Raw genomic sequence first — 14,555 nt, 5'->3', positions numbered from 1 at the left:
TAAGGAATCGATGGACTGCACCGCCAACGTCAGATGCATCGGATGTACGTTAGCTTCCAGGTGAGCTCTTCCGGCACAAACCAGTGAAGGAGATCAATGACAGCCGCTAAGCCGAGCACCTTCACAAAGCAAGGCTGTGTTTTCTTTGGAATTTGTTGGATGATGTAAATTATTTGGAGGCATCATTTTGAAGTTATCAATTGAGCGGAACATCCATTTTCCACAACAATACACTCGTAATCCCCCCTCCGCAGAATAGCAACACTAATTTTGTGTGTACGCGTGGGCAGCTTCAAAATTGCTTTGCTTGTTAAGAGGCTGTAATTTTAATGGCTATGTGGATAAATGACACTTTTAGGCTCCCAGACAGAGACATTATTCCTCCTCTTAATGATGCGCGGATTTGACTTTTCCTCCTTTAATTGCATGACCCACCTGGCCCAAAGTTCCCCCCTTATTAAACTAATGGCCATTGGTGCCATTAAAATGACACCAGAAGCTCCGCTTGGGTGTCATTATGGAGCTGCTGGAGCTGGGAGACAATGTGAAAAGTAGAGAAGATACGGTGGTTATTTTTGCCACACATCAGTCGCATAAATCAGGACACATTAAGCAAGCCTAGTTTGCTTCGCTTCCCATCAAAACCAAATGTGGGGACGTACATGTTTTGCATTTTGCAAAAGTCTGAGCCCCCCCTACACAAACACACACACACATATAGAAAGGCTTGTTCCTACTATTATTGTTTTGATAACGCATAGTTGGTCGTTATCATTGTCGTCAGTCCGCACAATCGTCCGGTCGTCAATACGTCTGTTTATAGAAAGTCAATTTGGTTTTCATTCATTCGGGCATGGGCTAATAGATTTTGACCGTATGATAACCATGATCAAAAATATTATTAATATCACAGTTCTAAGATGAACTTTTGAAAAAATGTTCGATAAATAGGAACTGCATTTTTTCCTACTGATTTCTACTTATTTAATAATTAATGTACTTAATAATTTTAATCGTATTAATTTTATTAATTTAATCTTAATAACTTTCTTCTTCCGTTTAAATTATTCCATCACTGGTTAGCTATTTCCAGAACAGACCCACAGTTCCACAACAGAGCAGGTTAACTTATACCCACTGGCACAAATTTTATTTTGAACCGTACACATTACCAGAGCTAAAAGCCAACTGTGTTTACAGCGTCTCTTTCGTCCGGGCATAACCGTTCACGCCTCGCTCTCTGCTCACCGAGAAGTTAAATGGAGGCAATTAACTTCAAAGAAATGGCTTGTTTACTCAACTCTGCTAGCTGCCAATCATATTGTGACCTGCTTAGAGTCCCCTCAAAAAAAGAAAAGCCAAGTTTATTACTGGTGACAGCCAGCATTAGTGGTTATTGAGACAAAATACCATCGGCCTATGCTTACATTCAGTCCACTTGTTTGCAATCTGTTTATATCGTCTGATTAATCCATTTGTTAGTTTGCTATGACAAAACAAAAACCTCATCTACAACTTTACTGTATTACCGCTAAAATAAAATACAAAAGTAAATAAATGATGATCAAATCAGTCATTTCCACGATGGACTTTTTCACAGTACTATAGAAATGAATATTCCATAGCAGGCATTCCGTGTTGAAAGAGTTAAACATGCTTTAGGCTTCTGATGACACCCAAAAAATATATGAGCCGACACACAAAGAAAACCTATAAGCATGGCGCATATCCGCCACCACGTGATGCGATGTGACACTGGTGACCTCAGCATTAAAAGAGGAGGCTTTTCCGCGGGCTTCTAAAGGCCATGTTGATCAGGAAGCCAGGTCAGTAACCGAGCACCACGCCAATATGGCCTTGAGCATGTCACAGTGTATAGCACCGTGACTCCACATGCATTACAGACATGAGAGTGAGCACTTTGGAAGTAACCACGACACTTTCCAACTCTCTATCCTTCCATATGGGTCACTTCACAGTACACTCCCACATTGTCAGGCACAAGTCACAGCATTTATTATACTGTGGTATATGGAGTGTGACCAATTATGGGGGGGAGGGGGACATAAATTCATCCTCAAGCGGCTTCTGTAGCCCACTACTCACGAGCAGACGCTCACGCGCAGACTAACCCAATCTTACTGTATGCAAACTTACAATTTATTTTGCTCCATTATAAATAGAGCTTTTCTTTTGTTTGAGAAATAAAAAAACCTCCTGAAGGGATCATTGGAGACATGAATCGGCATTGTTTTCACACTTATTCCTGAAATGCTCTCATACACAGTCGCTATTGTATTTGTTTTTCCAGTTTGACACACTTTAGTAAGGTGCTAGCTGATTAGGAAAACAACAAAGCACCTCATATGTGGTTGTGATTAATAACTGTCAGTTATACTAAAATGTTACACTTAAAACAACAATACAGGTTTTATGACAGCCACTCTGGTAACAGGTTATTAAAATCATAATTGATCTCAATGGGAAATGTTAATCCAGGGGTGGCGACACGAGACACCTCTGGCTCACGCAGCCTCGCATTGGATCTCCTCCTCCCTGTCTGTCACTCACATCTCATCTTGTCTCGCTCGGAGAGGCCAACCTTTGCAGCGTCTCCAATCATATGCCTGCGAGTCTGTTTCCAGGGTAACCGGGCCACCAAATTCTCGCCATCCAGCCTCTCACTGACTGGCGTGCATCCTTTGTTTGCACTATGTGTGGACTGTGGCGAGGATACAGGTGCTCCACAAACATGCACTCGCATAGATTGTTTTGCAAAATGAGTAAGTCTCCAAATATGCATGATAGTCAATATGCATCAGAGTGCATTCTTTGAAAATATATTGTTACATCATTTGACAGAATACTGTACAATGTCCGCGCGTGATAGATTGGAACCCAACACACGTCTGCCACTTGTGCGCGTGCGCATTAAAAAAAAAAGCCCTCCAAAGGAGAGAAAGGCGTTCCTCATCCATTCCTCCACTTTCAGTGCGCCTCCAACGTGTCTGCTGCATCTTCGGGGGAGAAACATGATTTTTAGTTTTCTTTTCAGCCCATTCCTTAATGATTCTTCGCGATCTTCTTTGTCCATCTTTTTTTTTTCTTTAAGAGTTGACTGCAACTAAAGTATGCTGTGGAATGCGCCACACGAGAGCTTGGCCATGCGGGAGGAACATGCTTTTTGGGTGAGCATTGACAGATGGAAGAAGTAAAAAAGACAGCACCCGGAATGAGTCCCTCCTTGCTTATAATTTGGGGAGCTTTACTCTTCAACTTCAGGTACGCTGCTGCGCGAATTGACGCAAGTTTTACGCACGTGTAACCTTCTTTCTACCTTAGATCTGACACTAATTTAAATTACAATGCAAAGCGTGGCATGTCACGCGCACATTCCCACCAAACGCAAAGAAATCACACAGCGCGTAATGCGCTTTAACGCACGGTCCCACCCACCTGGCAATACATCACACCCGAGCCGTGTGTTTGACAGCTGCTCCGGTGCGTGTTTTCCAGGCTCATGGACGCCAAGGAGTACGATCCCCGTTCCTCGTCCAACATGTCGCCGTCAGACTTTCTGGACTCGCTCATGGGTCGAACATCTGGCTACGACGCGCGAATACGACCCAATTTTAAAGGTTTGTATTCATTTTTGGGATGCACTTGTAATTACTTGCACACTCCTAAAAAAAAAAAAAAGTAAGCACAGCTTGATCATTAATTGATCCAGAGAAAGCCAGTAAGTACATTTGATTCAATTAATGTGGACGCTCACTGGCTACTTCATTAGGTACACCCACATACTCTTTCCATGCTCAATTTTCATCGACACTGACGGATAACAATTACTGTAACCTTTTGTTTATATGTATAAATGTGCTTGTGTCGTTTGCAGCGAAGTATAACTTATAATATATATGACACTTAAGGAAACCCAAATATTAGAAATACATTTAAAGTTACAATATGAAAGGTTCAAATGCAAAAGCAGACACAATTATGTGAAGTGAGTAAAATGATATCATTTTTGTTTTTACTTCTGGTTTCAAACTCAAACTGTATTAGATTATGATATTCTGGTATTATGATATATGCCATTTTATATAGTTCAATAAGAGGGTACAAACCCAGCCGCAATAATAACAGTGAGTGTGTCAATCAAAAGTCAGGATCTAGGGATGTACCAGTATGATACCGGTACCGGTACAGAGTACTCATACCACTGGTATTTTTGACATGTGAAATGTCCCCCAAAAAACAATGACTAAATGGCAATTGTATATTCTTTGAAAATGTAATAGTTCTTGAAAAACACCCTCAAGAGTATCAGTGGACAATGCAAGTACCAATACCTTAAAATAAGGCTGGTATTGGGAATCAGGTAACTGATAAATGACTCTCGCCCATAGCTAATTTACTGTTTCTAACTTCAAATCTAGATATCCTAATGAAGTGGCTAAAACCTCTCACCCCAACGCTGCATGTTTTTTTCTCCAAACATCCCATCATCACATGTGTACAAATGCATTCCAAACAAATGAGGGAAGGTGTGTAAATACCACAGTCCGTAGGGAGGTCTGGATGAGCACTCGCAGTAGGCAGGCAGGGTTGTGGGGGGTGTCACCCTGACAGGTCCAAGTGATGGATGGTGCCCCCATGGCAAGGCTGCAGGCTTTCCGTCTTGTGGAGACACAAACAGCATCTGTCTGTGGAAACGTAAGGGGGGGACCCGGCTCGCTACGAGCCGCCTCCGGTGGGCAGGGATGAGTCCAGCTGTTTTTGGGGAGGGTCTTCCTCGAGTTTTTAATTGGAATCAAATAGGGCAGCAACTGATTTTTTTTTTTGCTAATTATAATCAGTCACTGATATGAATGTGCAAAGGGTGTTGTGGAATTAGTTGCATAAAGTTAAACATTAAAGTCAATAAAGTCATAATGTTACAAGAATGGCAACATTGGCCTACTATAAATAAAAGATTCAATATTACGGGTAAAATATTGTAATGGAATAAAGATGTAACATTATGTAGAGAATCGTTCTATCTTGCTATCAAAATTTGCTCTGTTCTTAATTATTTTTCTCATACTATATTATTCTAGAATTCACTTTGTATTTTCCTACTGAATGTCTCAAATCCCATAACACAGGCTTTTTGACTTTTGTTAGGATTTTGTTCCCTCACTTTGTGACTCTTCCAATATTGCAAATTCTTTTGCTCATAATTTTTTTCTCCCAATGTGCAAATTGACTTGCAAAAGGAAAAAACAAACTGCAAACACTCACAAGGAGCCACAGTTGGCCAGAGAAGCTCCTCCCACCAATCACTAGGCCACACCCCTCAAAGGCACGCATGCACCACTATTTTCTTGCATTCTTGGTCACATTGTATCCTAAAATAATAATTAGGAACTTGTTTTTCCCTCAGTGTGCGGCCCTTATACTATTTTGATATCGCAGCCGAATCATAAACACACCTTTTTCATACGAAGCAATTTCCGCCCCGTGCTTGTCACACCTTGACGAGTGCATTACAATGCTGAAGGATGACCTAGATTTCCTTTTGCTGACATTGTTGTGAGCTGCTTTTATTTTCCTGCTCGCCCCGTTAAATCTTAGTCAGCTGACAACAAAGCGAGGCAAATATTAATACAGCGTCCGATGCAATATTGATGAGGAACGCGCGGGGAAAAGGCCAGCGGCAAAGGCTGACAACTTCACTTTGCGCCTTTCGCAAGGTTTGCTGGGATTTGAAATGGCAAAAGCGGGCATGCCTGGCAAGGAGATTTTTAATTTGACGCTCATAAAAACCATGTTGGAAAGTGATCTGATTGGAGACTGAAAGGAAAGCTTTTTGGCTCTCAGACAAGATTGAAGGGAAAGTCACTTAATTTGGGAGTTATGAAAGAAAATGAGGACATTCAGAGTCTTTGCATTTTTCATAAGCACTTTTCCACATTAAAAAATGTCCATCAAAGCATGTGCAGTCCCTGGCCACACCATTAGGTACACTGGGACACAATCCAATGAGATCAATTATAAGAACGGTTTTGATTGGGTTTGATTGTGATTGGTCTGGGTTATTGAAGAAAGTAAACATGTTAACAACCCGACATAAAATTAGGCTTAAAAATGGTTAGAAAAACAAGTCATTGTCCCTGCTCTCAAATGCTGGGGTCGTGTCCCCTGAATGTGTGAAACCACACACAATGGCAGACGAAAAGGTGATTCTTTGTCCAGTATCGCTCTTAAGTTGACGCTAAATGTTTGTGCCACAAAATTCTATTTAAATATATACAGTATCTATACATTTACTATTAAATCACGGATGGCAGAAAGGCGCTCTGAAGCAGCCAAACCAGCTGTCTTGTCAAAACGCTGGCTGCCAAGTCTGACATTAAAAAAAAAAAAAGTCTGTGCCTGACAACGAGGCACTCTAACGGGAGATGCATTTCCATAATTGCATGTCACAATTGTGCCAGATAAGTCCTGATGCAAACAAAGATGTTCAAGTTCTTATAGAGTGGCCGAAGGGGCAACTCATGCTAAATTGTGTTACTAGGGGGTTGTTTTAGGTCAGCTGGAAAAAAAATAAACTAAAATCGCGAAAAACTGATTAGTAGTCACGGTGAATGCTTAATAGACCGCAAGTCATAAGTAAGTTGACAACTGTGGCCGAAAAATAAATCAAATAATTAATTCATTTGCCTTTATTTTAGCATAAGGCTAATTTATGAAACCAAAACACGTATGTATAATATAACCAAAGATCATACAGCTCTCATTGAACTCCATTGGATGGTGTCCCTAATAAAAAGTCCAGGAGGTTGAACCCAAGCACGATCATCCCTCATCACCCCTGCCCAATCAATGGGTTTACGGCGTATCATTGTCATTCCATTCCACAGGTGCCCCCGTAAACGTTTCATGCAATATTTTTATCAACAGCTTCGGCTCGGTCACGGAGACGACCATGGTGAGTTCTCCGACATTGCGGCTGCTCTACTGTGCACATGTGTGAGTGAATGTGTTATCTGTCCCTCAACCTGCAGGTCCACCTGTTAACGTTACCTGCAACATATTTATCAACAGCTTCGGTTCTATAGCTGAAACTACCATGGTGAGTTGAGGGGTCGGAAACACTGAGTCAATTCATTTCATCACCTATTTTTTTTTTATCATCCTCTCACAAAATACAATACCTTGAAATACGAGTTTAATCTATTCCGTGGCCACGCTCGTAACTCAAAACAACACCAACCATTAAGAATTAATAGAGACGACATGAATCCGTTTCAGTCCCACCCTCCCCAAAAAAGAACAAGAAATTCTAATTGTAAAGTTTGTAAAGTTTTGCAAAGAAAGCAGTTACGTTCAACTTCAACTTCTACAAAGTTTTTAACATGATAACAGAATACCGTAAAGCAATTTTATCAAATTGGATTCATGTATGACAATGACTCTAATGGCGGATCATGCGGCGAATATAAATGACACATTTTGCTTCCAGCTTTCATGATTCCCCTGCTTTTTTTCCTCATTAATCTAAGTTAATAATTCATACGGTAAACCCCAGCTGGTAAATCTCCATAAGTCCAGCCAATAACAGCGGGTGGCGGCTGGAGCTTCCATAAGCGCTGATATGTTAAAACATCCCCGCTGCTAACAGGGATAAAAATACAAAAACCTGCGAGGCCACATGGCAACACACCACCAGCAAAGGCTTCATAATGGCCGCTAATCACCACTTAGATCGTGAACGGAGGATGTTAATTTGCACACGGGCTGACAATTACATGGATTCCGACACGGGCGCAAACGCTTGCGAGGCGCCAACACGCTGATGAAATGTCAAACAACATAAGAGCATGTCATTGGGGTGACACATGCTTCCCATTGCTCCGAGCTTTGCTCACTGTAGCTAATAAACACATCGTTTGCTTTCTATTATGGCTCAGACATGATTGCACTTAATGAGAAAAGTTGTTGCAAATTGGAACGCCACCACTTTATAATCAGCAACATATGAAAATATTTGTCAGGCAACCAGATTATGCAGATTCATTTTCATTCATTCATTTTAAAGCGTGTCTTATGTTGTTCTTTAATTTTTGCATTGCAACTTTTTGTATTGGTGTTGTTAGCATGTGAGGTTTTGTCTTGTTGTTTACTTGTCATTTGATTTCAACAAATTGTTGTAGCCTCCCGCGAAGTGACTCATACTACAGGAGACATTTCTCTGATGTTTATTTCTGTCAGATCGAAATTGATTTTGAATGACTTGAGACAAGAGGTGTCATAATCAATCGATTAATCAAAAACAAATCAATTATCAGATTAATCGTATTTTCATAATCGAGTCATCGTTTCGAAAAAAAAATTAATGACAGATTGTCCAAATCTTCTATTTTCAAGCTCTCAAAAGTGAAAATTCTTTGATTTCTGAATTATCTTTTGTGTTTAACCCAATAAGAAATTTGCAAACATCTGCTTTTACTTTGGGAAATATTGTCCATCAGTCCAGTGCATAGAATTTTTGACTTACCACAGTTCTTTTCCGAGGGTAGCGACGTACCACAATTTTGCGGGAATGCGCGGTAGTCCATCACCCACCTAGCGAAACACAGCAAAGTCAGAATTATAGTTTTTACTTTCACGAGGAAAACAAAACCTTCTTGTCCAAGAATAGGAATTCCCACTGTGGCAAAATAAAAACAACTATTGATTTTGAAGGACACATGAACCAAGACGACAGAGGTACTTTGAGTTTGATCTGATCAAAAGCTACACAATGTGGTTTTCTCTGCTCTACTGGGCAGAATTTAAACTGAACTTTCACCGTTCAATAAATGTTAAAGGATATAAACGGTACGACATAATACGGTGGTGGAAGCTAATATCAAATGTCAGATTAAATGACTTTTTCTGCAGGGCACAGGTAATGCTGACTTTGAAAACATTTCATGTGCTAACTTTTTCTTTCATGTCAAAACAAGAACGCTCGAGATTTCCAGACCACAAGGGTAGCCCTCCAATGTCAAAATTTAAATTAATCTTTAAATTACATCAAAGAAAGAACCCTATGGATTAGCAAGGGATACCTTTAGATCTATAGGATTCATGCTACTTTCTCTACTCAGTCAGCTCAAAATATTCAAGCCTCGTTGGCTCACTTACAAAACACAAATCCTATTGACTTTTAGAATCTGAAATGCTGAGGGTAGGTTAAGGTTAGGTCAGAAGGTTCCTTGTTCAAGGACCTTATTGGGCTCCTAATCAATTTAAAATGATCATCCAAATTGATGGGGTAATTCATTTTTATCCACACAATAATCCGATTGATTTTAAAGTATGCCTGATACAAGATGTTACAAGATAAGCAATGTCAATTCAGGGCCAACTTTCCTCACCAATGATCACTTCGCGGGGACTACCGTTGTCTGTGATATTTCCCAGCAATGTTTTTGATTGCAATTTCCCAACACACACAAGAAAAGGCAATATTGTATTAAAAAAACAATGCAGATGACTGACTTTGTGTCACCAGCGTGCTCCCTCTCCCCTAAGCTGCACCACAAAAATATGCAAAGCTGCTTGTCATGTCTGCAGGATTACAGAGTGAATATCTTCCTGCGGCAGAAGTGGAACGACCCCCGGTTGGCGTACAGCAAATACCCAGACTCCTCTCTGGACCTGGACCCGTCCATGTTGGACTCTATTTGGAAGCCCGATCTCTTCTTCGCCAATGAGAAGGGCGCCAATTTCCACGATGTCACCACGGACAACAAGCTGCTGAGAATCTTCAAAAATGGGAATGTCCTCTACAGTATCAGGTGAAAGATGACGGGAAACAACAATTCCTCCAAATAATAAATAAGTCGCATTGACTGTTGTGTGGTTGACGAAAGATGAACTGAAAGTAAATTATTAGCAAGAGTAGTGTAGTTTAATTTGTATTTAGTAAGTAAAGTAGCCTTGAAGGGGTTGGTACCTGCCCCTTTTTTTTCCATAAAACTAATTAAAAGTACAGTTAGCGGGATTATGCGTCAAACTATAAAAAGTGAATATTAGCTCATTTCTTCAACATCAAAAGGTTGTAGAGACATAGTTTAAATTAGATTTGATCCCATTGTGATTGCCCCCTTTGACATTGCATAAGTCACTGCTTGTAGATTTTTAATAAAAAGATTTCTGATGGAAAGAGCGCACGGTAATCTCGGAGGGGGTTTGTTAAGGATCAAAAGATTAAAGGAAAAAAAAAGTCGGGACTTCATGGCTGGTTCGCATGGATCTAGGAGGAATTCAAAGCCAAATTGGGGACTTTCATTAAGGCTAAATAGTCGAGCGAAAACCAGCACATGTATGAAAATATTTAATTCCATTTCAATAGAAGGTCCAACATGAGCCGAATTCAATCTTTTCGAGAGACACAACTGAAAGTGTTTCAGTCTATTACGGAGGCTGCTCGGGGCTGAGTGGTGCTCAGGTGTACAGGCAGGGCGGGAAAGCTGGTTAGTCTCCATCGCTGTTCGCAATGGGGGAAAGATGGCGGGGGGCCCGGTGGGCCCCCGAATGCATCAGCGAGACAATAAGTTGCAGTAATGAAAGTGTGATTGGAAGCCGCTGGAGTGAATCCTTGCCAATGTATCCCAGAGGAGTGCACGGGAGACACAAGAACACGACTATTGCTCCACCTTCTGTTTTCTATCGTTAGTATCATTTTTGTCATGTCTCCCATTGACATCAAAGGTTGACTCTCATCCTGTCCTGCCCGATGGATCTGAAGAACTTCCCCATGGATGTCCAGACGTGTACGATGCAGCTGGAGAGTTGTAAGCATCAACTATGGTCCTGCAACTAGTTTGCAACGAGTGGTTGACCGTCACGTAGTGGTTCAAAATTTGGTGCATTTGATGTATTTTGTTTTGAATCCCTGCAGTCGGTTATACCATGAACGATCTGATCTTCGAGTGGCTGGAGAATGGCGCCGTGCAGGTGTCAGATGGTCTGACGCTGCCTCAATTTATCATGAGGGAGGAAAAAGAGCTGGGCTATTGCACCAAGCACTACAACACGGGTCAGTGGATGTGACCGTGCTGTATATGAAACACAAGCCCAACCCAGTGATGTGGTTTCAGAACCGGATTTGATCTTCTTGTCAACAGGCAAATTCACCTGCATTGAGGTGAAATTCCATCTGGAGCGTCAGATGGGCTACTACCTGATCCAGATGTACATCCCCTCCCTCCTCATTGTCATCCTCTCATGGGTGTCCTTCTGGATCAACATGGATGCCGCACCTGCCCGAGTAGCACTTGGTATTACCACTGTGCTCACCATGACCACACAAAGCTCCGGCTCCAGAGCGTCTCTTCCAAAGGTAAGAGCGTCAGAACGTGTTGGTTTTTTTGAGTGATCCTCCCCGATGGAGCTTCCGAACATGCTGATTGGGGGGGGGACTGCCTTATCCAGATCTGATTGGGATCATTTCCAGGACGTAACGAGTTCTCCGGAGGCTCATGCTCCACTTCCTCATCAAATTGGATGAAAGTTGACATGAGGATGTCATGTTTTTAACGACTGTAAAAAAAAAATCCCATTGCCTTCAATTAAAATTTTGTGGATTATCATGACCTGGATTAATGGGGATTTACTCAGACAAATTATATTATTGGAATGGCCTTCCAATAAATGTTGGGCAAGCAATAAGAGTACAGATCATGGGCATGTAAAGTGCAGAGGTGGATTCACCATTAAGCAAGCACAGGCAATTGACCCTGAGATTTTCAGACCCCTTCAAAATATATATATATATATATATATATATATATATATATATATATATATATATATATATATATTGTGGTTTTTGTCCTAATCTAAATGCTTCATCGATCATGATCGTTTCAAGTGCTCCCCTTTATTTGTCATGTGATGGACTTTTACACTTTTAACAGGGCATGTGCAGAATGGATTTGGGAAAATGTGTTGAGGTAAATAGAGCAAAAAGAGAAGACAAGAGGATATTTACCAAAGCGACAAAGCCCAGTTTGATAAAACGTACTCCAAATTTTTGTGATACGGGAGTCCGGGTTTTTCCTTGGACCCCCAACTGACTGAATACGGTCCTTGTAAAGTGGATTTGGCTTAATGAGGCTTTTAGGCTGGCGTCGCAGTTATCATCAATCTAAGCCAGCATGAGTTGAGCACCGTCTCACATCCATCCCAAACGCACAAAGGAAGTTACTGCAACTTCAGAAAAAAGGAAAGCTAATGAGAAAGTCACCTTAATCGTCGATGCACTCGCAGTTACCTGTGCAGTTTCTATCAACTGTCTCCCAACGCACTTTGTACTTTTTCAAGCTAAGTGTATAACGCACGGCGCTGAGAGATCACAGTATTTTCAAACTTGACTAAAGACGGCGTACCGCCGGTGACTAATGTCTATCTCTCTTGTATGAACGCCTGCAAACTTGCTCACAGTGAGTATTGAGGATACGTGAAGTGATTAGTCTGTTTGTATGAACAGGGACAGCACATCAAACACATCACGGTCTCAAACATGAAAGACACTTGCGGTGATAAATATTGAAAATGAGCCGCCACTCGTGAAAACAGAGAGTCGGCCCACTCGAATGGCCTCATAAAACTAAGCTGTTACGTTTCACATGCTAATCGAAAGAAGCGGGGTGACGCTGACGTACGGCTTTCATCTTCCACACGATGATGACAAGATGGTATCAATATCCAGCGATTGTTTGGAGCCGAGGCGGTTTCTCATCGCCTCGGCGCGTTTATTGTCAGACAAACATCAATGCCACTGAGACGCATCTCTCGTTAGTTGCATATGAGAAGGAAAATGTCAAGACTATCATCTGGTGTTGATTTATTCAGGGAAAGCATGGCTGGTAGGATTATTTTTATGCCAAAACTCAATCAAAGTGCAATTGATCCGCAGGCTGACTGGAGAAGATCTAATAGAAAAAAAAATGTTCCCCCCTGCCTGCAGGTCTCCTATGTGAAAGCCATTGATATCTGGATGGCGGTGTGTCTGCTCTTTGTATTTGCGGCATTGCTCGAATACGCTGGGGTTAATTTCGTCTCCAGGCAACAGAAGGAGTTTCTCCGCTTGAGGCGAAGACAAAGAAAGAATCACAAGGTAGACTTTTCCCATCCTCGCTGTTTACCTGAAGTTTGTGGAGACACATTGAAACGAACCTCAGGCTGAGTGAATTACTTTATTCATAGCGCGCTGCGGGAAGGTTTGATTTAAAGCATGTTTCATTTTGACCTGCTTTTGAACGAGTTTAATTTTGGGTTCTTATGTCACACACCTGGACCATAGTTTCTGAGAACGACCCATTCGTGCAGAGAAGCTATATATATTTTGAAATGATATCTAACCTCCCTCTTTTATTAGTTTAAGCTTGTTCTATGTGTCCACATGTGTGTTTTTTCAGGATGAAGACATGCGTGACGGACGTTTTAATTTTGCTGGCTACAATATAAACCAGTGTCTGCCAAGCAAGGACGGCTCAGCTGTTAAGAATGCCGCCCCGGCCGCCGCAAACCCTCAGCCCTCTGTCCCCAAAGACACGGAAAACATGAAAAAGAAGTTTGTGGACCGAGCCAAGCGGATAGACACCATCTCTCGAGCTGCTTTTCCTCTGGCCTTCCTCATATTCAACGTCTTTTACTGGATCACCTACAAGATAATCAGGCACGAGGACATCGACACAAAGTAGAGACTCGCTATCTGGTTTGTTTCGCAGACTTGAGATAAGATTGTTGAGGAGCAATGCCAAGTGATGTTCTTTCAGGGATGTTTGTGAATCTAACGGGAATGTTCAGGTTGTAGTATGGAGGGGCACTGAAGATTTAGTAGCATTCCGGTTACGGTGGACCAAATCTTTTTCTAACCCATCTTTGCCTTGAGGTCTGTACAATTACGGAAACAAAGATGCTATTTGTAATCGTGCGGTAGCTTAGTTTGAGCCTCCGAGACTTCTCCGGGTTGCCACGTGAGGAACTTCTTATCAAAAGGATTTGTTTTATATTAGTATCTTGTCCTTTAAAGACAATATACTTTAAAGTGATCAAGGTAGAAGAAGAATATGGAAGAAGCAAAAGCACTTGCTGGCATCTCCTGAATAAAAAGAGTCTTAGCAGGAAATAAAAATACCAAGAACTGAGTTCTTCTTTGGGATGTGACAATTTTCTTTTGACCAATTAGCCGACTGCAAAGTACCACCACTGAACCAAAGTGTTGAGTTTAAAAATTACGATAGTGTTTGGTGATAATGGGATTTTTGTCCTTTACTTTTGTTAGCCAGTTACGAAGCGCAGTAAGTTTTATGAGGTCCTTATAATCAGTAAAACATTTTCAGTATAGTCTACAGGACCCGGTCACCACAAAAGTCACTTGACACTTCATTTCTCATTTGTGTCATCAATTGAAGTGAAGCAGCCTAATCGGCATTGGTTTTCCTCTACTCAACTGCAATTAAGTAGAAAAAAAACCAAAGCGTATAGGATCATCTGTATAGAGCAGGGTTTTC

At 41.3% G+C, this 14,555-nt stretch overlaps 1 protein-coding gene across 1 annotated transcript; it reads left to right on the top strand.

Annotated features, from left to right (window-relative positions):
* The first annotated feature begins 3,202 nt into the window (after nucleotides 1-3,202).
* glra2 (glycine receptor, alpha 2) lies at nucleotides 3,203-13,742 on the top strand. Its single transcript, XM_085920221.1, has 9 exons — nucleotides 3,203-3,282; nucleotides 3,517-3,638; nucleotides 7,050-7,117; nucleotides 9,607-9,830; nucleotides 10,747-10,829; nucleotides 10,937-11,074; nucleotides 11,163-11,377; nucleotides 13,007-13,156; nucleotides 13,458-13,742. The coding sequence occupies exons 1-9, from the start codon at nucleotides 3,203-3,205 to the stop codon at nucleotides 13,740-13,742; spliced, it is 1,365 nt and encodes a 454-aa protein (XP_085776347.1).
* The last annotated feature ends 813 nt before the right edge of the window (nucleotides 13,743-14,555 follow it).

Source organism: Syngnathus leptorhynchus, chromosome 9 (assembly GCF_054491065.1).
Source record: "Syngnathus leptorhynchus isolate UIUO chromosome 9, UIUO_Slep, whole genome shotgun sequence".
NCBI classification, from domain to species: Eukaryota; Metazoa; Chordata; class Actinopteri; order Syngnathiformes; family Syngnathidae; genus Syngnathus; species Syngnathus leptorhynchus.
The sequence above is the reverse complement of the archived record's forward strand: the minus strand, read 5'-3'. Positions and strand labels throughout refer to the sequence as shown.

Excerpts from the sequence above, each read along its gene's own strand:
- glra2 (XM_085920221.1), top strand. The coding sequence starts at position 3,203 with ATGGAAGAAGTAAAAAAGACAGCACCCGGAATGAGTCCCTCCTTGCTT. Across the intron at positions 3,283-3,516 it reads GCTTTACTCTTCAACTTCAG|GCTCATGGACGCCAAGGAGT; the intron begins GTACGCTGCTGC and ends CGTGTTTTCCAG. Across the intron at positions 10,830-10,936 it reads TACGATGCAGCTGGAGAGTT|TCGGTTATACCATGAACGAT; the intron begins GTAAGCATCAAC and ends GAATCCCTGCAG.